A 27,562-nucleotide genomic window follows, 5' to 3' on the forward strand; every position below is an offset into this window, starting at 1 on the left:
TGACCGTCTCACAGCTCGCCCACTAACCCAGCAGCTGTTCAGTTCAGAGTGAATTGGTGGCCAGAGCCCTAAGTGGGGGAGGATTTGTCTTTGTCCAAGCTGTGATTTTCTCTCAGTGTCTCCCCTGCTATTGTTTTCTTAATATATTTTTCTCATATTTTCCCCCCATCCTTGCTCTTTTGTCTTTCACTGAAAACAACAGTGACATTATGTATATAAATCAACCGAACAAAGCCAATCTGAAAACATAATCAAAGCTTGCTCCTGCTCTAAAAAGAAAAGGTGGGGTGGAGGGGTGGGAGGCTGGCTTTGTTTTGGTTGTCAGGACATCGGCCATGATACTGACCTGGGCCTCGCTTGACTTTGCTGCAAGTGTCTCTCTGTCTCTCTCTATCAAATACATGCACAGAAATGTGCACACACAGACACATACACACCAGCATGCTTGCAGACGCCCCATTCGTCAGTGTCTGGCTCATTCTGCTCTCCTTCTGCCTAGAGATTGGAGGACAGAGGCGGCGAGGGAGGGCTGAGGGAGAGGAGAGTTGCGAGGCAAAACGGGTGGTCACATGAGCAGAGATCTGTTTACAAACCCAAGGCAGAGCTGAGCAGAGCAGGGGAGGTAGGCAGGCAGCACACAGACAACAGTAGGCAATGCAGGAACACTGTTGTGGATTGAAAGAGGAAGAGGAAAGTCTGCCATGACAAAGGCAGCTGGAGAATGAATACGACACATGCAGACACACTCATGCACACACATCGCCTTTGTCTGAGATTTTTTTTTCTCAATTGAAGGAGCAGATGGTTAGAGGGAGTGTAGGATCCCCCCCCCCGCCCCCTCTATCATACATACATGCTCTGACTGACACACACACACCAGCAAAATACCAAACCCAGTTTGAGGACTGTTTGACTGCATGGAGCTGTCCTCGCTTTGTTTAGCCTTTGAGGGAAGCACGTCTCTGGCTTCCTCTAAGGAGGAATACCCCCTGCAACAACAGAAGACTGGAGGACAAAACAAAGGAGATGACAGAGGGATGAGACTTGGGAAAATCCTCTGTTAAAAAGAGCTTTGGGTAGAGGATAAAGCATAGACTAATGCCAGATAATTACCTTCATCGCAAAGGGACTGTCATTTTGGACGGTGGATGTCATTGAAATCGATGAGGAGAAGATACTGCAGATACAAAGTGAAGTCAAAGGGCTCTTCTGAATTGTAAAGGTAAGCATATGTTGTTGCTAAGCCGACTGTTTTGTTTGTGACTCTGTGACTGGGATCCAGCTTTTGACAATAACAACTCCTGAAACACAGCTGACATTGACACATAGGACGAGGCAACTGAAAAACAACTAAGCTCACTGAACAGGATTTCTTTGTCTCCTCTTCACTCTTGTTGTGATGACATCATTGTTGCTGAGATCCAGGAGCACATGAGGTCCTCAGTTCCGGTCCAAACCCAAATCCCAAATCTCCCATACTTAACATTGTGGGTTAATCCAGATTTGGGGATGCTGGGCAATGCAGACTGCTGATCCAACAAAACCACAACTCCAGGGAGGATTTGTAGGGTCTAAACTAATTTTAATGGTTGTTTTAGGAGGACCCACATCTAACAAAAAACTGCTCTAACTGGGGTGACTGAATCAAGGCTTGAAGCTCTGGAGCTCCAGTCCACAAACTTGGCTCTTATCCAGGATCAGCCTTCTCTTGACAGCGCCTGAATTTAGTGCTGGTGCCCTGGGAGTCAAAATTCATGCAACTATTCCAATGGTATAACGGTGAGTGAATTTCTCTGCTGTCTGCCAAATACGCAATTGTGATAGCACATATATTGGCTTGTCTGTCAGAAAAACTACGTGTCTCAGTTAGCTGCTAAAGGGATCCAGATTAGAGATGTGGTTGTGAAATGGAAAGAAACACACCACTGACAATGGAGGCCTCAGTTATCACAAAATGGTGATGGGCAGTTAAAATAATCTGCACTCCCAAGGTCATGTTTGGCTGTGTGACTTTTATCCTCTCGCTTGATTCAACATTATTGCATTTTCTGTTAATGAGTGACTGCAGTGCACCCATAACTGCTTCATTATTCTACTCACAATCCTAGGTCTTCCCTAGCTCCCTAAATTCCCCAATCCCCAGCTACCCAGCCATGTCAAATTATCCAACTCATACCCCCCACAGTGTGCAAGCTGTACCCATTCATTCACTCTAAAGAGCGACACATGGACGTTAAGAGGCTGGCAAAGAGCATCCACGGTGCAGATTAATGAGAACACATGTGGCCCGTGGAAGTGGGGCTTCCTCTGCTATTGTTTTACCAAATAGTGCTTTGCTCCCAAGTGTTTTTTTCTGATTACATTACTCCCACCCCCTGCCCCCAGCAACACACACACACACACACACACACACACACACACACACACACACACACAGGTTCAATGTGAGGACATTGCATTGATTTCCAGTCAATCTTATCCTAACTATAGTTTGACCTTAACCTAATCCTAATTCTAAACTTAAACCTGCAACCAAATCACGCAACACTAACATGATTGGTCCCCAGATGGATGGTGAGTCCTCACAATAGAGTGAGTAAACGGGTATTTGTCCCCGCAGCATGAGAGAACAAACACACACACACACACACACACACACACATGCACACTTATTTGTACAGACTCCTACCCATCCATACCCCAGTGCCAACACACACACATACACACTCAACCATTCAGCTCAATAGAGTCTGCAGAACAGATGGTTGTGTGGTAGAAGTGGTATTTGTCCTCCTTGTTTGTCTTGTTCATAGCCAATTAACACACAGCTCTACGAGTGCCCCAGTTGCCACTCCAGCCTCAGTCACAGCTCTACAGACAGCCTGCATCCGAAAGTCAGTCACCAAATATTCCCCGACCCACAAAGACGGAGTCAGTTCCATTTAGAGAAGGACCTTTGTCAGGGAGACATGGCTTCTTGTGTAGATATGAGGGCACACAATGACTCTAACTCATACTTCTCTGCTCTGCCCGTGTCCTCATTTCACTTCACTTTACATTTGAATTACTAGCAAATAATGACCATTATGGTGGAGCTGCCTGTTGAATAGCAGCGACAAAGACCATTCAGACTGTCATTGCACACTTGACTTGCTTGCTGCTGTTTCTCATAGACTAGCTGCATTCTATCACTATGCTAAGAGTTGATATCATTCCTAGCTAGCTACAAACAAGTATTTTTTCCCCCCTGTGGTCTAACAATAAGGGTGTAATTGGTCGGTCCAAATCACATGACAGATGACTGAAAGATGTCCCATTCACTATGTTATATTTCACAGTAAATGGACATGTACAATTATATATTAACCCCAAATAGGCTGCTACTATGATATCTCGCTAGTAGGTTTGACTCTAGTACCATTGTTTACAACATTTACTTAGCAAGTAGCTGTATGATAAGTGTGATTACATATTGCCAGCAGGTGATTATTGTGGAATAGTTTCTTACAATATGTCATCCCTAACATCAATTTAAGAATGTGCATTGAATTTCCAGGTGGGTGCAAATGAACCCTATAAAGAAAGATGAAAGCTTTACGCTTGATTGAGAAATCTACTAATTGCTCGTGCTGTGATGTGTCATGATGGACTTTTATGTAGTAACTTTTAAATGTGTATAATGACAATTAGTATAACGACATGTTTCTCTTTTTGATGATGTCCTCCGTGTTCCCCAATGATTCCTCTCAGGATGCCTGTGTGTTTTGGGTTTCCAGCGCTCTGAACAGTTGTGCAGCATGACGTCTGACATCTATCACCTCCCGCTCAATGTCTATGTTATCGTGTTGGGCATCGGACTCTTCGTCTTTATGCTCAGCCTCATCTTCTGCTGCTATCTATTCAGGTAAGAGCATCTATCTATCTATCTATCTATCTATCTATCTATCTATCTATCTATCTATCTATCTATCTATCTATCTATCTATCTATCTATCTATCTATCTATCTATCTATCTATCTATCTATCTATCTATCTATCTATCTGTCTGTCTGTCTGTCTGTCTTTCTGTCTATCTATCTATCTATCTATCTATCTATCTATCTATCTATTATAATACATAGATAGATAATATGAAACTTAAAAAAAATAATTTTTTTTTTATTATATATATCAAATAAATAAATGTCCTTCCTTCTCTCCTTCTCTCCTTCTCTCCTTCTCTCCCTCTTAGATTGAAGCAACAAGGAACAAGGGAGCAGTTCAGTTACAATGAGGTATGTCACTGCAGTATGTATCACTATAGCTGCACATGTAACACCAGGTTCTGATGCTGGTTAGAAATAAGACGGCAGATCTTCACAGTTATCATCACGTGTGAAAATTAACGCCACTCTTAATAGATGACCTTGACTCCCAGCACACCAGTTGGTCCCTGATCCATATACTGTATGTCTTTACTTATACTTTAATCCCTATTTAAACTACAAGTGTGCAAATCAAGCTAGTGTGATGTGTCACACAGATACCAGGGTGTGACACTTGGTGAATATCTAACTGTTTCCCGCCTCAGGCAATCCTGAACTCCAGCTGCTACTTTCTGAGCTGTCAATACAATGCTGTGTGTATGAGTGATGTGACTTTTTTTAACTACATATACAATGTCCCTTAAGGTAATCCTATACATTATAGACCAGAAATGGGAACAATTTTACACACGAATGTCCAAACATTTCTAGAATTTCTTCTGATTTCATACATAGCTGATCATTTTGAATGCATTGATTCAGATTAACACGTTTATTTATTTATTTATTTTTCCCCCCACATTTTTACAAATTTGCTGAAGTTTCTTAATGAACCATGTTATATTATCTAAAATATAAAATGCTACCCTTATCATTTGTGAAAACTGTGAAGGCGGTATGGTTCAGAAAGTGATGTTTGTTATTATGTTGTTTTGAGGAGTACTAATGATTAGATGTAAGTTTCCCTCTTTCTCTGATCATTTTGAGTCCATTTTAGACGTTTAGTGTTCTTGCACATGAATATAGTTATAGCACTTTACCCACTTGAAGTGTGTATTATACTGTATACTGTATCTTTTCCTGTAGCGCATACAGCACATCTTACACTCTCCCGCTTTGCGCTCTTTCTCCTTGCTGTAGGTGGTGCTGAAGGGAGCAAGCAAGAAACTGAGCCTTCTTGGAGTAAGTGTCTCTTTGCAGAAATAGATGCCTCTATTTGTTGTTAAATCCAGGTGATGCTTGGATACATATAAATACATACACATATATACAGTATATATATAGTGCACTTCACTATATGTTGCCCTAAATAGTTTCTGTACCAACTCAGATGACCTATGAGCTGGTGTAGTTAGTAGGAGGTATGTGGGTTAATTCATATTCCCCTCTGAGATGTAATTAACATGTTGCACACACTCGATGGAAATGGCTCTTTATCTCCATTTATGAAATGTCTAAGTACATGCTTGACTCTGAACATGAAGAAGAATGTTTGACTTCCAAGAATAATTCCACAGATATTATACAAGTCAGTATTTTCCCTAAGCTAAGATTTATTGTCAGTTCATAATGTTACTGTCGCAGTTTACTAAGAGTGGGATGTCATTCTGTAGGTGATACTGCTGAGATAAACAGGAATCGAGGACATTGTTAACCAGATGTATGTCGATGTCAGTCTCACTCAAACCTCACATTTGTTTCTGCAGCAAACCTGCGCAGTGTGTTTGGAAGAATTTAGGACCAGGGATGAACTGGGAGTGTGCCCGTGCTCACACGCGTTTCACAAGAAGTGAGTACTACACAGAGGAGTGTAAAAATGTAAATTCAGTTTTAAAGACACCTCAGAACATAAAAACCAGGAACAGCACGTAATGTTCAAAAATAATTATTACTGGTTGTTCTTAGACACAACCTGAAATTCACCATGGTGAACATATTTGTATCCAACTAAATTTATAACTTCATGTAGATTAACTTTTAGAGGCTATTCAATGTGTTTAGCACACAAACACCAAGGATCGGGTAAGTGAACACTAAATATTTCAAGAAAGCCCCAACTTATTAAATCTAAATGTCAGTGACCTAGTTCACACATAAATTTCCTGAAAACCATGACATGACAGTGCTGGCGCCTCATTTTAACAAGAGATCACAGTTTTACTTTCCATTTCATCAGTCCTTCTGAACCGTAATATCAGGTAATTCCAGGTCCAATCCAAACAAGCCAGGTTCTGATAGTTAATTGTCTTTGTGAGTGAAGATATTAAAGTAGACTAAATATATTTTGACTGCTAACAGTAGCTATCTGTCCTGTCAGGTGCCTGCTTAAATGGCTGGAGATTCGCAGCGTGTGTCCTATGTGTAACAAGCCGATCCTCCGGCTCCACACAGATGCTCCCCATGGGGCTGAGGGCCCCATGGACCCCGAGGAGGTGTGAGACAGCTGTGGAAAGCGGAAAAAGTACTCTCCCTACAGAAAACACACACATTAAAACACACCAGGGATGATGGACAGCGGTCATCATTTTAAAGACATCTCACGGGAAACGCTGATAACGATCACAGCGGCTGACCTAGCAGCTGACCTTTAAGCAATATGCTTAGATGGTATTTCGGATATTGACGGCACCAAAATTTGATTTGGTCAGACCAGTCAGGGAAAGGGTGAATAAACCGGATCTTTCCATAAAAATGCTCCTATGTCTACTTTCATATTGCACTGCTCACCAAAAAAACACCAAGGAGCCACCTTAGAACACGGGAGTCTCATTGTCATCGGACGACTGGCACAGCACTGCCAGAGAAGGCCAACAATAAGACATCAGAATACAGGATGGATACCTCTATAATCTCAGGAGTGTTACCGATACAGCCAGCACAACTCATGTCAGTCGCCCTACAACCCGTGTGCCACACATTCATAAATACTGCCATGTAGGTGAAAATGCTCGAGCAGGTAGAGGTCGGCACAACCTACGGCTCAAACCAAGATCAGCGGGAAACACACCATGACAATTTAGATACACAATATTGTTACTGATTGTGTCCCGGGCCCTTTCCTTTTAAAAAGAGACTGATAGAAAGCTAGTCTTGCCTGTATGTATTGTATGTATACGTGTCCCTATATATTGTTATTTTGTATTTGTTGCTTTTAAATAAAATGTCATGTAATGTACTGCAATGGTGCTGGATTTATTTATAATAGACATATCAATAACAACCAGAGGGTTACAAAATCTTCCAACAATGTGATAAGAACCTTTAGTAATCCTTAAAAAAATGTAGGAAACTAAATCATGAATTCATTGTCGTCTCCATAGCTCACAATCATTCTTTTACAAAATGGATTAAAATGTAAGTAGATGAAATGTTAAATACAACTGACTGTTTTTAACATTTATAGGAGATTTCGAAAGCCCCTTTATAAGCATTTGTTGCGTTCTACAACATATATGGATCATCCACATTTCAGGGTTCACTAGTCTTCAGTCCACAATGATAATATCAGCACAAGTACATTACAATAATGTGAGTAAGCATCCTGTGTCTGGTATCTGGACCAGACTGAGTTTGACCCACTTTATTCTACACGTCTGACTGAATGAATGAATGAATGAATGGGTATTTGGTCTCTAGGAGGCAGCCTCGCTCCCTTTAGCTTCCACAAACTCCATGGCTTTGTCTTTGACATCCTGGATGCTTTGCGGTGTGCCGTGTTTCTTCTCGTACTCCAGGTAGCGCTTGAAGAAGAACTTGATCTTCTTCACAGAGACGCTCAGGTGGACAGCGCGATCAAAGAGCGACCTGCGCGGAGAATGAAGTTAGGATGCTACATAACGGCTAACTGAAAGTTAATCATTCACACATTTCACAAGACTAACAATTCGTAACAAAATGGAATGAAATAAAAGCACAAACATGCCACAGCAAACTGGCAAATGATCTTCTGCTTACCTGACTTCCTTCTGCGATCCATATTTCACCATTAAGTCGATGAAGACGGACCACAGGTCTGTACGTTTTGGGTAGCTTGTCAGCACTTTATCAAACATGGTGCGACCTTTCTCTGCATCACCGTAACGGAACTCCAGCTGAGCAAACTTGGTGATTACATCCACACCTAAGAGGGACAGTGACATGGAGGCCATCGTTAGTTGAGCTCTAATAAACAAGACTGTTGTATTTAAACAAAAATCACATACATGAAGGGACAATGTATTGGAATGTATTGATTAAAGTGAGTAGATAATAAAGTGAGTGTGCATTTTACATAGGTTAACGTCGAAATTAAAAAGAAAATGATCCACTCAGACTGGACAGTGAATGAAGATAAATACGTTTTGTCCACAGTTAAGATGCTTGACCAACTACAAAGCTGAGTGGATTAGAATATTATGAACACAATAAGAAGCAGAGAATCATCAGTGAAAGTCTCTAAGTCAATAAAAGCAGCTTCAATCATACTGTATTACTTATTGTGAGGCTGTAATACTGGATTGTATGAGATTGAGACATTGTTTGACATTTGTCTACTTCCTCTATACCGGAATGTGTTGGACACGTCTGACTTACTTTCTTTAGAAGGCAGACTCTTCAGCGCCCTCTGCAGGAGAGCACTGGCAGCATCGCTCTGGCCTTGCTGGAGCAGGAAGGTCCCGTAGCTCAGCCACACAGCTTTCATCTGGCGGAAACGCTTTACCATGTTCTTATATAGATTCTCTGCCTCCTGCATGGACACACACAAACACGTAAAATGTCAAACACACAGAAACATGCACCATAAGTATACAGAACACTATGTCAAACTGTGCTCACGTTTGTGTAACGGCGCTCAGTGGATCGTACCTTTATCTTGTTGGACTTGGCATAGATGTCAGCCAGCTGCTGGTACACTGGCATGGGCTCGCAGAACTGCAGCGCTCGCTCAAACACTTTCTTTAAGCTCTCGTCTGTGCCGTACATGTTCTCCAGGTTTAGGAGGGACACCCACACATTCAGCTTCTCCTGCTCCTCCCTGCTCCACACAAGACAGGATTTAAACAACAATACATATAGTGTACGTGCTGTCTGGTAGCATTTTTGGGATTCCATTTGAGACAGAAATCCCCATTACTTTGAAATTGCATTATTCTATGGTCTTAAAATGTAAACTGAAAAAAATACTTGCTGGATGAAATACAATATAGAGGGAAATTATAACCTCTGTGAGTTTAACTTGAGACTAGGACAAGGTACATTGTTTAAAGCTTAAATCTCCATAAATCACCTGAAGGAGATGGTTTTAAGGGCACGCTCAGCCACGGCGCGGGCCTGCTCGATCTGTGTGGCCTGTAGATGGTGGGCCATGTACTGCAGCCAAAGCAGCGAGCTGTTGGGCGAAGCCAGGAGCAGGCGCTCGAAGGCGGCGGTATCCTGGGGCCTCAGGCTGGGGTCCATCAGCTCAGACTCCCTCTGCACCAGAGCCTTCTCTGCCGTCTTCTTCTCCTGCTCAAGCTCATGGCGAGACTTCTTCTGAGGCTGGCGGGGTGACAGACAGGTGGCAGAAACAGGGGAAACGCGAAAGGTCATGAAAGTAATGCAAAACTGGGTGAAGCCTTGATTTAGGCTGCAAGATGCCAGCATGTCGCCTCACCTTGCGGCTTCCCTCCTGGTCCTCCTCATCACTCGAGTCCACCTCCTGTGCTGCGGATGCCGGCTTCAGGGAGCTCAGGCCCACATCCCAAGAGAAACCTGCCGCCACCTGCAGTCTGGATGGAGCCACTGTGCTGGGCTTTACCTGCTGAGAGGGAGGGGGGGGGGGAAAACTATCCTTCAGGTTCTCGATGGATGATAGTAATTTACCAAAGCTTTGGAGGGAGGAAGGAATGGAGAAGAAATGTGGATGTGCTGACTTTCTCAGGGTCCGGTTTGAGTGCGTCCTCCTCTTCCTTATCTTCCTCTTCTCTGAAGTACACCTCCACTCCGCTGTCACTGTCATCAGTCTTTGTTTTCTTTGTTTTTTTTGTCGTCTTCTTCTTCTTCTGTGTGATTTCGTCCGCCTGATTGTGTTAAATGACACAAGAGGAAAAAGTGTCAAGAATCAGAAAGTGATCCCATCTGGATGGGGTTAATGAGGTCCATACAGTAAATGTAGACGCTCAGGTCGTGTTCACTACGAGATACAAGGAAGCAAAGGAAACATCAATAAGAAATAGATTAAATTGTTGAAAAAGGAGACCTGTTGGCTCTCAGACAGTTTGCGTTTCCTCTTCGAATCGTGTTTCTCCTTCTCCTCTCCAGTCAGGCGAAGGGGTAAACCAAGGGATGCTGGGAGGATGTCTGGCTTCCCGGTGTCAGCCGGCAGCAGCGAGAGATCGACCAACCCCTCCTTTTTGTCAATGCTAGAGGACGATGAAGGAACAGACAGAGGATTGTAGACAGAGCATGGAAAAAGAAAACAAAGTCTAGAGGCCTGTTTATTTAAAATGAGACTGTCAAGCGTGAACTGGGGATGTAACGGAGGAAACTCTGGTTTTGCTAAAGTGAGACCCCATGGACTTATCCTTATGCCAACGTTATAATCTGGCATCCAAAATGATCACAGGCAGGAAACTTCAGCGCACAAGAAGCGATAAATCTTAAAACTAAATCACAATGCCACGTCCCAGTGTGTGCATAAGAATTCATACAGATCAGGTTTAAGACATTTGTTTCCGATTTCCATTATATTCACGTGAGAATGTGAGCGGGATGCTGAGGCTTTGCTCTTTACCTCAGGATCTTGGTTGTGAGCAGTGTGTTGGGAGTCACGGTCTCGCAGAGGACTTTGTGGTTGGAAACAAAGTAAGTGGTGGACTGCTGAAGCTGGGCTCGTCCTGTAATGCTCCGAGACAACCTGGGACACAAAGATGTCACACAGGGGATGGACACGTTTTAGTGAAAAGACTTTTTGCAGCAAATCAGCGGTAGATTCTTTCAGTCTTAAAGTAGTATAGTTAGTCCAGGATGAGTGTTTGAATTACCTGATGAAGACGCCTGGCTCGCACACGGACTTGACGTAGCCTCTGATGATTTGGCCTGCCTCCAGCTCCTCTATAGACAAAACCTCAGGGTCCTTCGCTTGCTTGGCCTGTTCTGGGTTCAGCCTGGAAGAGCAAGAGTACAATGAGGCAACAGTGTTATGAAACTGCAGGTGCTGAATTCGGTACCAATGCTCGTGAGTAACGGAACGTCTCAGACCTTGATGGCCGGAGAGAAAGCTGCCACTTGGCGGTTTCGTTCCCAACAAGGTAACACCTGTGGGAAACAAAGAGATTACAAGTCAGTAACTGGCGGGACTTACAAATCCAAGCTCTTAGTATTTGTACAGTAGATAAATCAGCCTTTAAGACAATGTTGTGACATGACTGACCTGACCAGCTGACCCTTGCTGTAAGCATCCAGTGGGTTCGGCCTGTAGGCATCAGCTAGGTCATTCACTGAGACGGTTCCCATGGCGCCGAAGGGAAGCTTCACCATGAGTCCAAGATGTGGCAGAATATTAGTCACCATCCCCAAAGTTACCAAACCTTTCTCCAAAGCGTGGACACCTGAAAGACAAATTAATACATGACCTTGACTGTTTTATTTATGGGGAGGGGTCGGGGGGAAGACTAAGACTGAACTCATCCTACCAATGAGTGACAGGACAAATCGTTGAGGACTGGCGTTTACTTCCACCACTTTGGCACGAACGGCTTGGCCCAGTTTATAGAGTTTCTCTGGGTGACTGGCATCCTGAAAGACAAGCACATTTCAAACAAAGGCAGGAGTTAGAAGTCTCATCTTTTCATATTTCTCACATATTTCCCATGCTGTGTATCACTATGCCAACAGTCCCTCTTGTGATTTTGCGAATTATGTTTCATAGAAGTCAAAGAAGCCGTTATAACCTTATGAGGAAACGCCAAATTACAATTGCAATTAAAAATGGACAAATACATACAAAAAACACCTAAACTCCTATGTTTTTTAATATATTGTTAATAAATGTTATATTATCCTTTATATTACACATTAAACTTACTTTGGGATCAGACATCATGGCCAGCAGTTCTACAGTCCCAGTAACACACGGATCGGTGGTAACCTCAAGGGACTTCTTCTCTGGGTGAAACTGGGGACAGAAGAATGAACACACATGACTGAAACGTCAGGCAAACGATCCAATGGTATAATAGTCCAACAATCGGTTGAGGAAATCAGATTGAAAAGGCGAGAGACTACTGGAGACTCCAACCATAACACTTTCTTGGACTTACCTTTGATACAAAGCACGTGATTTCCTCTCCAACCTTGTAGCTGCTCAGTGTTTCTTTTGCTGTGACGGGTTTGAGTTCTACACTCGTGTCCAGTTTGCTACAGAGAGCAAAAAAAAGAGTAGAAACTCTTATTATATAAACACTATCACTATCATGACTAAACTACAACAAGTCTCAGATGATGACAATGTGGGTTGTATCAAAATTACCGTGGAAGAAGTGTGAGTTCAGACAGGGCGTATACAAACTTTGGATGTGAGAAGGGAAGGAATCTGAAAACAAAACAGACAGTTGAGCATCATGAATCTTCAGCAATTATGAACAGAACCAAAATGACAAGAAAAAGTGGGAAGTTGCGGAGGAGAGTGGAGCGTAAGTACCTGTGACTGGCGGCTTCTCGCCCTCCGATGACCCTAGCGGTGACCACACTGCCCACTTTGACCGTGGATGTGGGGAAGGAGCCCAAAGACACTTGTTCGGCCTCCACAACTTCAGACACGTGGATGCTTCCTTTGCTCCCATCCTCCAGTGTGACCTGGATGCACGTGGGCTTCACTGACCTCACCGAACCTTTGACCATTTCACCGAAGCGGTGGCCCTTGGAGCTCGTCTGACTTTCTGAGGGCGCGCGCTCTCGTTTCGGTGCAGTGCGTTCCCAAGACACTAAGGGGAGTCCTCGCAGCTCGTGACAGCTTGCCTCTACGACGCTAACGGCCAGGATCATCCCCGCCCTCAGCTGCTCCGCCTCAGGACGCTGGATGTCGTTTAAGTGGTTGATGGTTTCGATCACGGTCAGTTGTGCCGTTTCGTCCAATGAGATGACAGCGAAGTCTTTGTCTATGTGCTGCACTATTGCTGTGTACTTTGACTCTTCAGTTAACTGTGGAAATAGAAACATAAAGGTCATTCATGAAATCAACGTTTAACATTCAGTCAGCAAGAGGCAAAGAGTCAAAGAAAGAGTCAAACATACTGGTTTCTTCTTTGCCATAAGCTTGGAGAGGAGGGACACATGGACACAAGAAGACAGGATGTCCACATGGAGGAGGACGGCAGTAACTTTCTGTCCTGGTGTCAGACTCACTCCTGAAACACGCAGACAAAGTGACACAAACCGTTACAGCATCAGTAAAGTATTTGGGGCAAAGACAATACTTTGCTTTACACTTTGGATGACACACATACCCATGACATGATGCTTGGTGGCCATGATGGAGGCACCACTCAAATCATCACCCTTAAAGGTGGCGCCGCTCTCCGGTACGGTGTCTACAGTCAGCTTCAGCTTCTGACCGACGGACAGAGCGGCCAGCTGCTTGTGAAGATCGGCGTTATCTGAGGGGCGAGGCAGAGACGGCGAGAGGTTAAGAGAGTGACGACAAGACTTTTCCTGACTTAACAGTAAAACCAAAACATCAGATCTGCATCAAAACCACAACAAGAGAGTTGAAACTGACTTCACAGGACAGGTTTACCTCGTGCAGCCAACATTTCAGTCACCGTCCGTCTCTCCTGCAGACCTCTGATCAGTCTGGTCTGGGCACCGTCCTCAGAGGACATGACCTCCGATATCTTCAGCGTGACCAGGAATCGCCGCTTCTCCTCATCCAGGTTGGTCACTTTGGCCATCACTGTCTGGCCCGGATGGAAGGCAGTGGTGGCATCTGGGATGAACCTGTCCGTCATGGCCTGGGATGTGAGCGCGACAGAGACAGAGACAGAGAGACAGAGACAGAGACAGAGACAGAGAGAGAGAGAGAGAGAGAGAGAGAATGAGTGAGATAATTTGAATGGGAAAAATCTGCAAACCACTCACAAAGTGACGTGGTAAATGAGGTGGAGGCCCTACTCACAGATTTCGGTGCCAGTCCAACAAGGCCATATGGGAACTCTACAAAGACGCCATACGACATCATGTTCTTGATCCAGCCAATCAGCTGCATTCCAACTGTGATCTCTGAGAAATCTTTGGCAACCAGTCCTTCCTCCAGTGACCATTTCACTGTGGGCTTCTTAGTGAGCGACTTTAAAATAGATGGAGTTAAGGAAAACACAAAGGACAACTCCCTGATTTAGTAGTTTTGCTTTGTGTGAAAAGGTCAGGAAAATGTTTCACAACCTTTACTTGGTCAACAAATGGATGTCTGTTATTAGTAATCAACAAAATCAGAGTTCCATCAGTAGGAGGCGCTATGGGGTCACATTGTTCACAGAGCTGGGATTCCTGTTCGTATGCAATGATGGTTTTCAGCAAAATGTAGCAATTGTAGCAAATGATCAAATAAATTACTTAATGGTGAAGCAAAGTATTTGACCAGATTTACATAAACTCTATAGGCAGTTTTAAAAAGGATACAATATTCCGTTTGTTCCTGTTGGAGCAGACCAGGTTGGAGATGACGTCACCCTCTTGCAGGCTCTCCCACAGAAGAGGGCAGTTGGACATGTGATCAGAGAGCTGCATGGTGGGTAGCAAGGCGCGGACCTCGTCGGGGAGGATGGCCACCTCCAGACCGTTGACTGTCTTCTTCAGCAGCTTGGCTTCCAACGTCTGCATGAGACACAACCATAGTCCAATGCTCAAGTGAGTAAAATGATCAGATGGAGGCCTGATTCCTTGAAAGGCAATGTGACGACTCGAGTAAGCTGAAGGTCTTTATCTTACCTTGCCCACCTCACAGTCAATGGGAGCCTTGGCAGGTTCCTCAGAGTCTCCCTCCACTGCAGCTTTAAATGACAGCAACAGCCTGGCCTTCTCTGGCTCACATTGGAGAACTTTGGCCTTTAACACCTGGACAACCAACAACAAACCAAGTCAATCATGTATGTAATGTTTACAACTGCGCCTCAAACTAAACTAAACAACATCTAACCATAGAGGCATCGAAGACAAACTGGTGGGTGCCCATCTTTTCCTCAACATGTCCTCACCTGGCCAATGTAGAAGACCTCCTCAGGATTGAAGACAGGCTCGGCGCTGAGCTCGCTGACCGGCACCAGGCCCTTGACGTTGTTGTAGAAACGAACAATGCAGCCAAAGCTTTTGACGCAGACGATAAAGCCGTGAGACATGCGACCGGGCCGCGCGTCAGCATAGCTGAGGATCAACGGCAGAGTGGATTCAACCATGGCCTTTTTCCTGGTCAGGAACAGCTTCCTAATGTCTGGCTCTACCGACAACACCTGAACAAACACACAAGGATAAAATGCATAAGACATACGAGAGCCTCTGGTGTCATGTATTTGTGCTGCGTGTTGTACATCAATCAAAGAAAAGTGTGAACTGACCCGACATTTGATCTTCATGCCCTCTGTGTACTTCTTCTCTGGGTTCTTCAGGATGATGTCAGACAGATGAGTCCTGGGCACCAGACCTTTGATGTGGTCTGACAGATGGACCACCATCCCGTGACCCAGGAGGACGGACACTGTCCCCTTTGGAAGAGAAAGGAAAGAAGTGAGACAGTAAATTACGAGACATTGTAAAAGATTACATCATTTCAGCTATGATGATGACCATAAACATTTAGATTTGATTTTAGCTTTTTTGTCTGTTCATGTCATCTATTTTCCATTATTCTACAATTTACAGTTAAATACTACAATCAGAATCTAACACTCACTACCCCATCAGCACCACATGGTAAACATACAAGGTAAACGACATATGCATATATATAATAACCTAGACGACAACACACCTCCAAAGACAATTAATAGCCGGTATATTTCTGCTGGACTTGCAAGAGGTCATTGCTTTATTTTTTACACAATAGCCATGAGGGTGAGGCCAATAACTCAGATGCTGTAAATAATCTTTGGCTCATCCTGCCCCCTACAGGTTTACAAGAGAATGCACTAAGTTTAAATTCCCCTTGAATCCAACTGATGCAGCACTTACCTCCACAACCTGGCCGGTCTGAAGATCATGGTATCTATAAAAACGCTTCTCAATCACACTCCTGAAAGACAAGACAAGAATATTATTATCTTATATTATTATTATTATAACACATCAAAGTGGCCTGCAGGGTTCGTTGTGCGCACGACACCAAAATACTGTGCTACATACTTTCGTAAAGTCACAAAATGAATCTGGTCCATGGGGCTGAAATCCAGGATCCTGCAGGTATGCTCAGGCATGGCCAGCACTCGGTTATTGTTTGCAGGCTCCCGAGTTTCCTTCAGATTGTTCCGCTGGAGAGAGACGACAACAAAAAGACATGTGGCGCAAGGGGACTCGCAAAGAAATATTCGCAGACAGCATTTCATCTTTGAATATTCTCAGCATCAGACGTCACTCACGTGCACAAAGACCACCGTATTGTCAGGCAGCTCCAGCATGGCTCCAGACTTGTAGTGCATAGCGGTCATCTTGCAGCCCTTTATCACCTCACCGATGCGGTCGCCACCAGCGGGTCTGGTCTCCACTGTGGTCCCAGGCTGAACAAGGTAAGTGCGCAGCGACAAGCCCACCTGACGAGCGGAGGGCTCCACATACAGCACACAGGCTCGCACCTGCATCCATTCATGCCAGACAGGGTGATATACGCAGTTTAACATCACAGATTATGAGGCGACAAGGGCAATGAGTTTGCCATTCATGACTGTGACTGTGTTATCACGTACCTCATCTCCTTCCTTGCAGCTAGAGGCCTGATCAGGCTCCATGTGGAGGAAGTCCACCTGACCACTAAAGGAGGACAGGAAGTCCAGCATCAGACCCTGTTTAGTCACCTGCAATGCAGACAATAAGAAGTAAATACAGGCCATTTAACAAACTGGGAAAAGGGATTTTACTGGACACAAATCTATAGAGTGTTTCCCATTTAGATGTGGTCATGTCATCATAATGAAGAATGTCATTACTGAGGTGAGAGCTCTCTACCTTTTTGATGGTGGCGTTGACCATAAGTCCAGGCAGGAGGTTGGTGAGGTTCCAGCCATGTGATTCCGCACATGCCTGAGTGATGGCTGAGGGGCTGACAGACAGGCGGACCACGCGGCCATCGTTCTTTATTTGCTCCACTTGAAAAGTCACATACTGACCCATTTTCAGCTCTGGCCACAGAGGAACACGGAGGAATTCAAAGAGAAATATTGACAATTCAACTTCGATCGAACATGTAATCCACTGGACACCCAAAATGGAGCAAGAAATCTGTTCAGCCGCTAGAAAGGGAACTGTATCCAGGCTTACATTACAAAACTAAAACTATTCATACCTTCAGGATTGTTTTGTTTGTCTTTTACTGCCGTCTTGGGCAGGAAAGCTTTAGTTCCATCGATGCCAATGTCAACTAGGTAGCCATGATCCTCTATACTCTCCACACATCCACTCAAGACCTAAATCCACACATAATAAATAGTAATTAAAGCTCTGGCCTATAGGAGAAAATGTTAGAAATGAAGTAAAAATGACATGATGTTGGTGTAACTGATGCTGCTCACCATGCCGGCCTTCAGAGAACTTGATGTGAGAGCCTTGTTGACCAGCTTGGGGTTGATTGACAGCTGGATGCTGAGAGAACCTCCTTTGGCTACATCCAACTTGGCAACCACACATCTGAACGTCATGCCAGGGTAGAAGATTTGTGGGAGAGAGCAGATCTCCTAGGAAATAAAATGACATACAAAGATTAGACTTGATTCAAAAGAATGTCGGAATATGTGAAACTCAAACCAAATATTGTCAAACATAGAAGTACGCAGGCAACAATCTGGAGCAAGACAACAAAGTCAAAGGACAATTAGAGAACCTTCACTTTTGCTTCATAATAAAAATGACTTTACTAAATATATATGTATAGGTTAGTATTTATTATCACCTGGTTGAAATCCTAACATTTCTTCACTTCTATTTCACCTAAAAATCCATCCTCCTCAGGTTTACCTCTGTGGCGGCGTCCTCCAGCTGAGCACTGAGCAGCTTGGTGTAGGAGTCGGAGATGTTCCTAATGCTGAGGAAGCCCTGAAGACCACAAGGGAGGCTGACTGTCACTTCAAAGTCTGTCATCTCCTTCACACAGCCCAGCATCAGCATTCCCTCCTTCACGTTCTGGGAAAATGGAGAAACACAAAAAAAAAACACATTAAGACTGCAGGACTATCAAAGTCATTGAATTTTATCTGACCTATAGTAAAGGCAACTGCACCCCTGTGGTTCAAAAGAGGTTGAATCAGTAGTATGAGGTGAAGAAAACACATGAAACAAATGACTGTCTGTTACCTTCAGATGGAGAATTTCAACACATTTCACTGCTGCGTTGAGGGTCAGAGCATCTTTGTCTTTGCCCGTCTTCTGCTTCTTGAGTTTCTTGGCATCATCTTTGACTGCTCCCTTTCTTTTCTTGGTTTCTTTTGGTTCACTTGTCTGAAAAAGAGAATTTGTTCATTTGTTCGTACAGTAATCAATTTAGTATTGTATGACTGAGGCGCAGTGCATTGGCTCTACATAGGAAAAATACAAAATGACTTCATTACAGAGTACGCTGAAGAAAACGGCTATGATAGGAGATCTACAAGCTGAGGTGGGGTGTAAGCTTGGATGAATTTGCATGGTTGATATGGCTCTGCTATCAAATCAATGCCTTGAACAGACAAACTACAGTATGGGTCTGAGTGTAGAAGACGGACAATGAGCTGAAAATGTGCTTTACCTGCTGGAAAAGGTTGTCCACTTCTGTCCGATTCACCACCACTTTACTCTCAGTGGGCTTCTTGGTTGTCCCTCCTCGGGGAAAGTCCTCCTCCATAGTTGACATATTTGTTGTTGTTGTTGTTGTATCAGATCTCTAAGCAAACAGTAAACGCCATCAGAGAAAAGATCATCTGAAAACCTGTTGTCCAAAGTGTGCCCAATCAAATAGACAAGCGCCTTATGATACGTGGTGCGAATATGAGACCAAACAACTACACACAGTTACCGTTACAAGAGAATCTCACTGTAAAGCCCGTTGTAAAACTAAAAACAGATAACAAAGTTGATTTGATTGTCGATTGTGATCCTGCATCGATAACGACCCCACACTAACATTTACCACATATTAGCATTCAAGTTAAACGCAATATCGTACACAACGATAATACAATCGATCTCATCTGCGACTTTAATTTATATCTAATTAAGTAACAAGAACCTTTTTCCATAAGGCATTTCGTGATACTAAACCTTAAATCTGTAGATTCCCAGACTCACATGTGTTGATCAGTAGCACGCCATGATCGTAAACCGGAAGCAAAAACACCGGGGTTTAACACATTATCCAATCACAGTCAAGCAAAATGACTGACACTGTTTTAGACGAATCAGTGATTGTTTTTCCTTCAAAGACACCACCCTATTTTGATTGGCATTTATTTCAAACCATACATAGTTTGTTTCCGGATACTAGGCGGAACTTCCGGTGAATAACCATTGCGGCCCTTGTGAAAGGTCACTTGCACGTCTTACTGTTCCAGGGGACTTGTTGTCAAGGTAAGACAGGACAGGACACGACACACTGAAAGACAAATGAATCAAATTACTGTTATTTTCACATTTCAGAGCAGCATTCTTAACTACACTGAAACGTCTATGAGAAAATATTGCAGCTATTGGCTAGAACATGGAAACTGTCAAGCTATCTAGCTGTCTGATGTTAGTACGCTAATTTAGCAAGCTAACTTCAACAGTAGACTGTCATGGCTCCACAGTGGACTCTCATGGCTGGCTAACTGGTGAAAGTCGCTGAAGTGAATTTGTCAAATACGAATTAATGTTTGAGTTAAGAGAGTTGCATAAAACAAACGTATACAGGAAATGTTTTATCGTTTTATTATCGGCGTTTTGACCTCTAAAAACGTCAGAAATAGCCTGCGAGCTACCATTCATTTGTGCAGGTTCCATTTTCATGAAGTTGTAATGTGTAATAGTAATGAAGGAATGAATTGTTCGTAATAGTACAGTGTTGCAAATGTTTACAGATACGAGATTTGTGTTCATGTATGTAAAGTGCTGCCGCGTTTTAGTCTTCAATTGTCAAACTTCTAGGACACCGCGTACTGAGCCACGCTTTCATTCACACCATCGACCAAAAATTATTAATTAATAATTAGTTATTGAATATAATGTTTAAACTGACAATCTACAGGTCCTAAGATACGTTTCAAAGGTTTTATTTTGTCTGCGTCAATTTAAACGACTGTGAAACATGGAATGTAGGTTTTTTCCCCATCATTATTTTTCAGTAATTGCCCTCTGCATAATAAAGTTTTTTTGTTTTTTATCTTATCTTATTATATTGCATATTATGAGTTGTTAATCTGTGCATTTCCTTTGGTAGGACCACTAATAATCCATCATGGGAGGACACGAGACAGCGGGTCAGCATCAGCTCACTGGGATTGCCAAGTACTTCAATTCAACCACACTGACTGGAAGGAGGAATGTGAGTTGGCAGTAGTTTGAACTTTAGATTCATCGTAGAACTAAACTTTCCTTTCCTACAGTTTATCAAACTGTCACAGCACTGTCCTAATGCTTGTGTTCCTCAACTTGTGCTCTTTCATTCTGCAGTGTGTTATCGCCACATATGGAACCATACTGGGTCTCATCCTCTTCTTCAAATTCAAGCCCAAGAAGCAGGCCGCTGTTGCAGAAAAGTGATGTAAGTGATTTGGGTTCTAAATCCCATCAGTATACCTTTCCCATGCAGTTGCGGCCCGTCCTCTTGAGGAAATGTAACCTGAGGCTCTTCTGTCTCCTTACAGGTCGACGCCATTTCCACCATTTCTTACAGCTTGGAGCGGAGAGGCAGCTGAATGTGTTTAATGAGTTAATGTGTTGTTTGGTATTCCATATTATACAATAAAGGACTATGCCCAAACATAAAAAAAAACCTTTTATTTACAATGTAAACCAATATAAAAGACTATGTTACAGAGATGTCTGAAATATTAAGCAATGCTTCTCATGGCAGTGTTAAGAAAAGTGAAAAAAAAAAGGTCCTGGATCCATAGTGGCACTTATCAGACGAGGGGAACCGGACTCAGCGGGTCAAAGGTTGGCTAAGGTTTTCTCTTCTCCGCAAAAACTTGTGGGGATGCAGGACCAAAAAGTTTCAACATTTTCCAGAGAACTAAGTAATCCTATGGATTGTAGGCCCCAGTAGCCAGGAGCAGGTTCCTTCTGGTGAAATGGAGGTGTATGACGGGTGTGGATTTAGTTGTGTAGGTGCCTAGCAGGAGCTCATGGGAGTTCTCTGGTAGATGGATGTGTCCTGTCGCTGCGGTGAAGTCGTCCGTCTCTAAATCGTCAAACGCTTTCAATGCGTCCCACAAACGGACGGTGTTATCCATGGAGCCTAGAGAAATACAAGATGAGTGAACGTTACAAAGTGGAGTCGCTGCAGTTATAATTACAACAGATCAACAGAGAAATGGCACGTTGATCATATCGGTATGAATAATATCAATAATTACAAATGCATCCAGTTCAGTAAAAATGTTAAGATGTGTTATATATGAAACACCCACCGGAGGCAAGAATCTCTCCATCCCTGCTGAACTTGAGGGAATAGATGGTGTCTGTGTGGCCTTTGAGCTCTATAATCATCAGCCCGTGGCCGATGTCCCACAGGAGAACTCTGCCATCTGTGGCTCCTGATGCCAGGAACTTCCCGTTGGGTGAGAAAGCCAAAGCGTGAATTGGACCCTGTAAGACACGGATGGAAAGATCGGCTCAGTATTTTTCACGGGAGCACAGATCGGAATCAGAAGCATCTAAATAACGAAGGGACCAGGATGGGACAACATGGAATCGGTTAAGAAATCATAAGTTCAATCTTTTCATATCTACTTATGAAAGTTTATACCATTTTGCCATGAACAGCTTGACCAAATTAGATCTTGATGCCATTTTAAGTCTGCAGGTTGAGTTTACCAGCTGTTGTCAATTTGTGGTCACTCACCTTGTGACCAGTCAAAATGCGGACACAGTTCCCATTCAGGACGTCCCACAGCCGGATGGTCCGGTCAGACGACCCTGTGGCCAAATAATTGGAGTTAGGGTGGAAGCGGGTACAGGTGATGTCAGCTAGGTGACCGGCAAACATCCGTAGAGGCTGGTAGTGGTCAGTCGCCCACAGCCTATTGGAGAAAGTGGAGGACAATCTATTACAATTAACCTGTAGACAGAGCTTCAGTGTTCCTACAACGTGCAATCTGTGGTATACGGGACAACACTGGAACATGAAGACGAAGCTCTCAAGTTTTGTGTCCTGTACTAATCCAACAGGGTCTTCCTTACCGGGCAACTCGGTCGTGTCCCCCGGAGACGAAATAGTAGCCGTGGGGGGAAAACTGGGTGTCCCACACTGGGTAGTTGTGACCTTTGTAGCCCACAAGACAGGTAAATGTTTGGAGACTCCACAGCCTGACTGTGCCGTCTTCAGAACATGACAACAGGTAGTTTCTGAAATGCAAACAAGAACACATTACAGATAAGGAATGAAGACGCTCCAAAGCAAAATAGAAATTGACAAGAAAATATGAATACCTGTGACATAGGAAAGAAGTACAAATGTAGTGGGGCTGAATTTATACTATAGACCTTTGTATTTCTACAGAAAGCATGAAATTAGTGGCAGAGTTGTTCTACCTGTCTGGACTGAAGCTGATGCCATATACTGGACCGCTGTGTCCATACAGGATCTTGGACTCACTGGCCGTCTTCTCATCCATGATCCTCTCCAACACGTCGTCTGACTCTTTGTCAATCAGACTCAAGTCTGAAATAAGAGAAGCAGGGGAAGATGAGAAAATCTGTCTTTTTTCCCCCCAATGTTAGCAGAAGTAAAGGTACATATACAGAATATGGTTGTGATGGTCTCTGTCATTTGTCAGTCACAAACTGTACCTGCAGCAGATTTAACCTTGCGGAGCTTCTTGGGAGTGACGCTCCACACTCGTACTGTGGAGTCAGCAAAGCCCCCTGCGACCAGACTGGAGTCGTCTGTGAAGTCCACGGCAGTCAGACCCTGCAGGGCAAAGATGGAAATAAGTACAAAATAACTGCAACTTCACATTCAGCTGTCATGACTCTGCCTGCTGCATTACAAATGTTGACATGTTCATCTGCCAGTGAACTGTTGTGGTTCATCAGTTGTACCTGGTATGCATTAAGGAAAGAGTAGAAGCAGATAGAGGGAAGAGTTTCTGGGCCCAGGCGGATCTTCTTAGTGGCCTCCTTCATGTACATGATCTTGTCCAGCTTGTCTGAGTCCTTTAGTTCTGGGAGAGGAATCCTGAACGAGAGTAATGTGGTATGAAGATCACTGGTACAAATGGTGAGGAAGATGCCACTAGGGCATATATTGGGCTATAAATGTCTCTACACAAGTGAAATGTAAACTAAATGGACACATGTATAAATACCTGGTTAGTGCCGGTGCATTGGGATCCTGCTTCTTGCTTTTAGAGCCCATGCTGTCCTTCTTGGGCTTTTTCTTCTTGGGTTTACCCTCCTCGTTTTCTGCCTCTTCATCCTCATCATCAAGCGGCAGCTCAATCTCTGGTTCTTTCAGCAATCCGTAAAACACCTATAGGAGTTTGAAAGATGATGGAATATGCATGGGTGAAGACAGATTAAAGCATATGATGTGTGTGTGTGTGTGTGTGTGTGTGTGTGTGTGTGTGTGTGTGTGTGTGTGTGTGTGTGTGTGTGTGTGTACCAGTGTCACTAACCTTCGCCTTATTGGCCTCTCGCTTGCCCTCGCCAGCCAAGCTGCCGGACATGGCGTCGATCTGGCTTTTGCTGCGTGGCATGCCATCAAAGATATCAATGTAGAGGTGCTCCTGGATGATATTCCAGATCTGGTTGTTCTGGCGCTCCTGCAGGTGCCTCTTCAACAGCTGGTAAGAGTCACGGGAGATGCGCAGGACAAATTTGCTGGTGCGGAAGTCCAGCAGGGTCTCATTGCCCCTCATGTGCTCCTTCTTCTTCAAGCTTGACAGAATGCGTAGGTCTGCCTCGTAATAACACTCCTGGTCCCCGCTGAACCTAAGAGAGGGAATGAGAGAATCTTGAGCTGTTGAGGTGTGCAGAATTCAATTCTAGGACATCAAAGGGTTAAAGTGTTTCATATTTAGCAGAACATAAACAAGCAGAAACGTCGATGTATGCGAGAAAAACTCACTTATCAAAGAATGCCTTGGCCACATTCTCTTGATTGTTGTAGACCAACTCCAGGTACATGTGGACAAAGAGTGGGTAGAAGACCTGGGACAGTTCTGCTCTGTGACAGTCCAAAACAGATTCTATGAACCTCTTCAGACCGCTGTAATAAGTATCATACAGAGCTGGATCACCCTGCTGGCTGTAAGCTGACAGCACCACGTTGACGTCTGGTTGATCCTCCCCAGAAGATGCTAAAGGAGTAAACAAGATGGTATGACAGATAGAAAACTCCTACAGGGTGTCCTGATATACCAACGACTAACAAAGCCACCAAGAATCCATTTAAATTAATTAAATCAGGGCAACTGTATTACTGTGCCCTTACTATTGTCATTCACAAGGACACAGAGAAAAATAGGTTTTAATGTCATCACATTTTCATAAGTTCTCCCTTGTTAAACTGTTAATCAGCCTGCAATAATGTACAACTTTTTTTGTGACCAGTTTTTGTGGAAGTATCAGATTAGCAACAGACTAAAAACGTTATGGCCCTTTTATAACGGCACCAAACAACCACAGACAAACAAATAATATCCGGGACCTTGTTATTTTTGCTCATACTTCACATAAAAAGAAACAAACCAACTCTGTGTTAGCGTCTCAAATGTAAACACGATAGTATGAAGAACCGTATCGGACCTTTGGGTGGCGCTTGTGTTACGGCGGGGGTCGGAACGGACACCCGGCTGAGAAGAGAACTCGAATCCCCGTTTTCGGTGTCAGCTGCTCCCGCAGCACCCGCCAGGCTCGCCCCGGAGAGGTCAGGGAGCTTTGTGTCTCCCGTGTCCTCCGGTAAACCTGCTTCACGACGCAAAATCTCCACGGACTCCGTTAATTTGTTCTTTCGGAGGAATTGCAACACAGCAAGAAGCGTCTGTTGCTCCTCCGTCCCGCCTGCTGGAGTTTTGGCGCCGCCACCCGAAGCAGTGGAGCCGGCAGTGGAGCCGGGGGACGTAGAGAGCGGCCTCCCGTCGGTTGCAGTATTATTTCCACAGACATCTGGAGTCGGTTCTGTTTTTATTTCCTTCTCCTCTTTCGTGTCCACCTGACCACCCTGCACGGCCGCCATTTTCTAAATGAAATGCGCATGTGCGAAGTTAAAACAAGGCAACGCGGAGGGCGCAACATTAGACGATCTGATTGGTCAATGCTGCCGCGGCGTCACGTGACTGTGATGCCAGCGGCTTTGTTAATGCAGATGTGTTAAGCTTTTTTATATTTATTTGAATGTATTTGCATCTTTACAACAAGACCGATATGTACACGTGCAACATCTCTCTTATTATAATAAACTCCAAACAAAACTTTTTGATTTGATAACATAGCAACATTGAAACGGCTAAATTGTCAACACGAACACATTAATACAACCAAAATTTCGTTGTGAGACTTATGTTCAGTCTACAAAATGATTCAGGCTTATTAGAAATAATGTAGATTCACAGGAATCTCCTATACTTCTGCCATTTGGTCTTGAACGTTAATGCTAAAGCATACATTGTCCATAAAAGACTATAATTGTTACATCTCTGCTCTATTTAAGCGATTACGCTATATGTATTGATAGTATGTAAATTGCTTGCAAGAATGGGGCTTGGTCTGTTTGTGCTGTAACTTTGAGCGGGTCTGTGATCTGACTGAATCGTCTTTCCTTTTAGATATATACCACTTTCTACCAGATGGTGGCTGTAGTGGCACGTCTTGTTTCCTCTTTAGCTAGATGTGTCCCTCCTTGTGTAATGTTTAGTTGGAAAACACAAAATGACAAAGTCAAATGTACAGTAAAAAGCTTACGATATTGTCAGAATCTAAAACGACTTCAAAAAGCAATTGTGAAGTTAATAAACTAAATGATGAGTCAAAGTGATGTCATCCAATAACAAGCGACACAGTTAAAACAATGATGTCACTTAATCTAACTCATCCTTTGCTCTTATAGTGGCACTTTTATCACACAATACTTCTCGGTATATGCCACAAGCTGATAATATACTTGTACAAAGTTATAAGAACTTAAGTATATAATCATAATTTAATTTATGCTGTGCTGTCAGATATACCTCTGCCAAATATACACTTTTGTTTATGGATCCTATGCTCTCTGGATGATTTGTCACTTTTTAAGTACAAGATCCAATTGAATGCGTAGGCCATCGCAAAGTGATATCAGGAACACACAGGCTTGGCATGAGCACCCGCTTGTATAATAGCACCATCTAACTAATGACTTGATCAATTAAACCATGTGTGTTAAACGGTAGAATTTAATAACGCAGAGGTTAACAGGAGAGACAGCAATCACAGCACGGCAACACACCGTTCACTTTGCATACTGCTGAGACCGTAGTTTTAGCATGAGAGAAGAACACACCTTACTTCCCTCTCTGAGCACAACACAGAGCTCCCTGTCAAAGACACACGCTTACAGCTGACTGTGCAACCTCATGGTCAGCACAGCATCTGTTTTCATTTCAAGGAGACTTCAAGGAGACTACAAAAATAATACTAGAATACTAGAACCAAAAAAACAGTGAAACAATATAATGAGATAAGCTAGATGTACATCCCAGTGGGATTACATTAAATGCTGTCACAGTTCAGATCTGTACCCCCATCTGTCATATTCTGCAAACTTATGGCTCCTCAGCAAACTCAGCAGCACTTGTATCATCTCTCCTCCTGTGCACCATCCACACTGCACATCACGTGAATTTCCACTCAACAGCAGGTTTAACATGCACACAGGGATCCATAATAACTGAAGTGGAGGAGAGGTGGAGGAAAGGAGGGGTTCACAGGGGGGTGGAGGAGGAGGAGCGGGGGCGGGGGGGTCATGGCGTTGTATAACATTGCAGTGGCACTGCTCAGTGTGAAGGAAAATGGGGTGCGGTTTTGTCGGTGTGTGCAGGTGACACACGTTAACACCAGCAGCTCAGGGTGTGGTAATCTGTGCAAGATCGTTGTTTGAATACTAATGCAGGAGTATGGCCCCTGGGGAAATGAGGTTGCTTGACTTTTTTTCCGCTTTAATATGCAGGAC

General features: G+C 43.7%; 4 protein-coding genes across 8 annotated transcripts; 2 read left to right on the forward strand and 2 right to left on the reverse strand.

The window, feature by feature from the left end:
• The first annotated feature begins 592 nt into the window (after nt 1–592).
• LOC142994649 (RING finger protein 122-like) lies at nt 593–7,115 on the forward strand. 3 transcript variants are annotated; one of them, XM_076145445.1, is made up of 7 exons: nt 593–1,222; nt 1,599–1,779; nt 3,751–3,904; nt 4,233–4,275; nt 5,167–5,208; nt 5,733–5,815; nt 6,344–7,115. In XM_076145445.1, exons 2-7 carry the CDS (start codon nt 1,755–1,757, stop codon nt 6,462–6,464), a joined length of 468 nt encoding a protein of 155 aa, XP_076001560.1. In that variant the 5' UTR covers nt 593–1,222; nt 1,599–1,754; the 3' UTR covers nt 6,465–7,115. The 3 variants fall into 3 exon arrangements, with proteins under 3 accessions (XP_076001560.1, XP_076001561.1, XP_076001562.1); XM_076145446.1 differs by having other exon boundaries at nt 3,777–3,904; XM_076145447.1 differs by lacking the exon at nt 1,599–1,779.
• An 84-nt stretch (nt 7,116–7,199) lies between these two features.
• pdcd11 (programmed cell death 11) lies at nt 7,200–19,586 on the reverse strand. 3 transcript variants are annotated; one of them, XM_076145444.1, is made up of 36 exons: nt 19,504–19,586; nt 18,965–19,099; nt 18,535–18,678; nt 18,199–18,363; nt 17,757–17,918; nt 17,531–17,651; nt 17,194–17,366; nt 16,935–17,042; nt 16,611–16,823; nt 16,378–16,502; nt 16,207–16,267; nt 15,594–15,740; nt 15,237–15,488; nt 14,971–15,096; nt 14,662–14,856; nt 14,159–14,329; nt 13,781–13,994; nt 13,491–13,640; nt 13,279–13,391; nt 12,686–13,185; nt 12,515–12,577; nt 12,306–12,402; nt 12,071–12,160; nt 11,679–11,781; nt 11,417–11,594; nt 11,245–11,301; nt 11,028–11,150; nt 10,778–10,900; nt 10,244–10,406; nt 9,918–10,064; nt 9,659–9,802; nt 9,293–9,543; nt 8,872–9,040; nt 8,599–8,752; nt 7,981–8,146; nt 7,200–7,830 (listed from the first exon to the last, which is right to left on the reverse strand). In XM_076145444.1, exons 2-36 carry the CDS (start codon nt 19,067–19,069, stop codon nt 7,659–7,661), a joined length of 5,445 nt encoding a protein of 1,814 aa, XP_076001559.1. In that variant the 5' UTR covers nt 19,070–19,099; nt 19,504–19,586; the 3' UTR covers nt 7,200–7,658. The 3 variants fall into 3 exon arrangements, with proteins under 3 accessions (XP_076001559.1, XP_076001557.1, XP_076001558.1); XM_076145442.1 differs by having other exon boundaries at nt 9,659–9,805; XM_076145443.1 differs by having other exon boundaries at nt 9,659–9,805; nt 19,477–19,538.
• A 119-nt stretch (nt 19,587–19,705) lies between these two features.
• atp5md (ATP synthase membrane subunit k) lies at nt 19,706–21,186 on the forward strand. Its single transcript, XM_076145765.1, has 4 exons — nt 19,706–19,782; nt 20,630–20,734; nt 20,863–20,953; nt 21,057–21,186. The coding sequence occupies exons 2-3, from the start codon at nt 20,648–20,650 to the stop codon at nt 20,950–20,952; spliced, it is 177 nt and encodes a 58-aa protein (XP_076001880.1). The 5' UTR covers nt 19,706–19,782; nt 20,630–20,647; the 3' UTR covers nt 20,953; nt 21,057–21,186.
• taf5 (TAF5 RNA polymerase II, TATA box binding protein (TBP)-associated factor) lies at nt 21,171–25,591 on the reverse strand. Its single transcript, XM_076145764.1, has 11 exons — nt 25,162–25,591; nt 24,482–24,713; nt 24,030–24,345; nt 23,721–23,884; nt 23,455–23,590; nt 23,203–23,323; nt 22,945–23,074; nt 22,594–22,758; nt 22,256–22,433; nt 21,822–21,999; nt 21,171–21,649 (listed from the first exon to the last, which is right to left on the reverse strand). Exons 1-11 carry the CDS (start codon nt 25,589–25,591, stop codon nt 21,435–21,437), a joined length of 2,265 nt encoding a protein of 754 aa, XP_076001879.1. The 3' UTR covers nt 21,171–21,434.
• Between the last annotated feature and the right edge of the window lie 1,971 nt (nt 25,592–27,562).

Source organism: Genypterus blacodes, unplaced genomic scaffold, assembly GCF_046128005.1.
Source record: "Genypterus blacodes isolate CSIRO-AG114 ecotype Tasmania unplaced genomic scaffold, CSIRO-AGI_Gbla_v1 ptg000030l_1, whole genome shotgun sequence".
Lineage (NCBI taxonomy): Eukaryota > Metazoa > Chordata > Actinopteri > Ophidiiformes > Ophidiidae > Genypterus > Genypterus blacodes.

Coding starts and splice junctions, on each gene's coding strand:
- LOC142994649 (XM_076145445.1), top strand. CDS start 1,755: ATGCAACTATTCCAATGGTATAACG. Junction 1,780..3,750: donor ACTATTCCAATGGTATAACG/GTGAGTGAATTT, acceptor GATTCCTCTCAG/GATGCCTGTGTGTTTTGGGT. Junction 3,905..4,232: donor TTCTGCTGCTATCTATTCAG/GTAAGAGCATCT, acceptor TCTCCCTCTTAG/ATTGAAGCAACAAGGAACAA.
- pdcd11 (XM_076145442.1), bottom strand. CDS start 19,069: ATGTCAACTATGGAGGAGGACTTTCCCCGAGGAGGGACAACCAAGAAG. Junction 14,857..14,970: donor TTGACTGTGAGGTGGGCAAG/GTAAGATAAAGA, acceptor TGTCTCATGCAG/ACGTTGGAAGCCAAGCTGCT. Junction 7,831..7,980: donor GGATCGCAGAAGGAAGTCAG/GTAAGCAGAAGA, acceptor TTCTCCGCGCAG/GTCGCTCTTTGATCGCGCTG.
- atp5md (XM_076145765.1), top strand. CDS start 20,648: ATGGGAGGACACGAGACAGCGGGTCAGCATCAGCTCACTGGGATTGCC. Junction 20,735..20,862: donor CACTGACTGGAAGGAGGAAT/GTGAGTTGGCAG, acceptor TTCATTCTGCAG/TGTGTTATCGCCACATATGG.
- taf5 (XM_076145764.1), bottom strand. CDS start 25,591: ATGGCGGCCGTGCAGGGTGGTCAGGTGGACACGAAAGAGGAGAAGGAA. Junction 24,714..25,161: donor AACACAAGCGCCACCCAAAG/GTCCGATACGGT, acceptor TTACTCCTTTAG/CATCTTCTGGGGAGGATCAA. Junction 22,759..22,944: donor ATCAGCTTCAGTCCAGACAG/GTAGAACAACTC, acceptor TTTGCATTTCAG/AAACTACCTGTTGTCATGTT.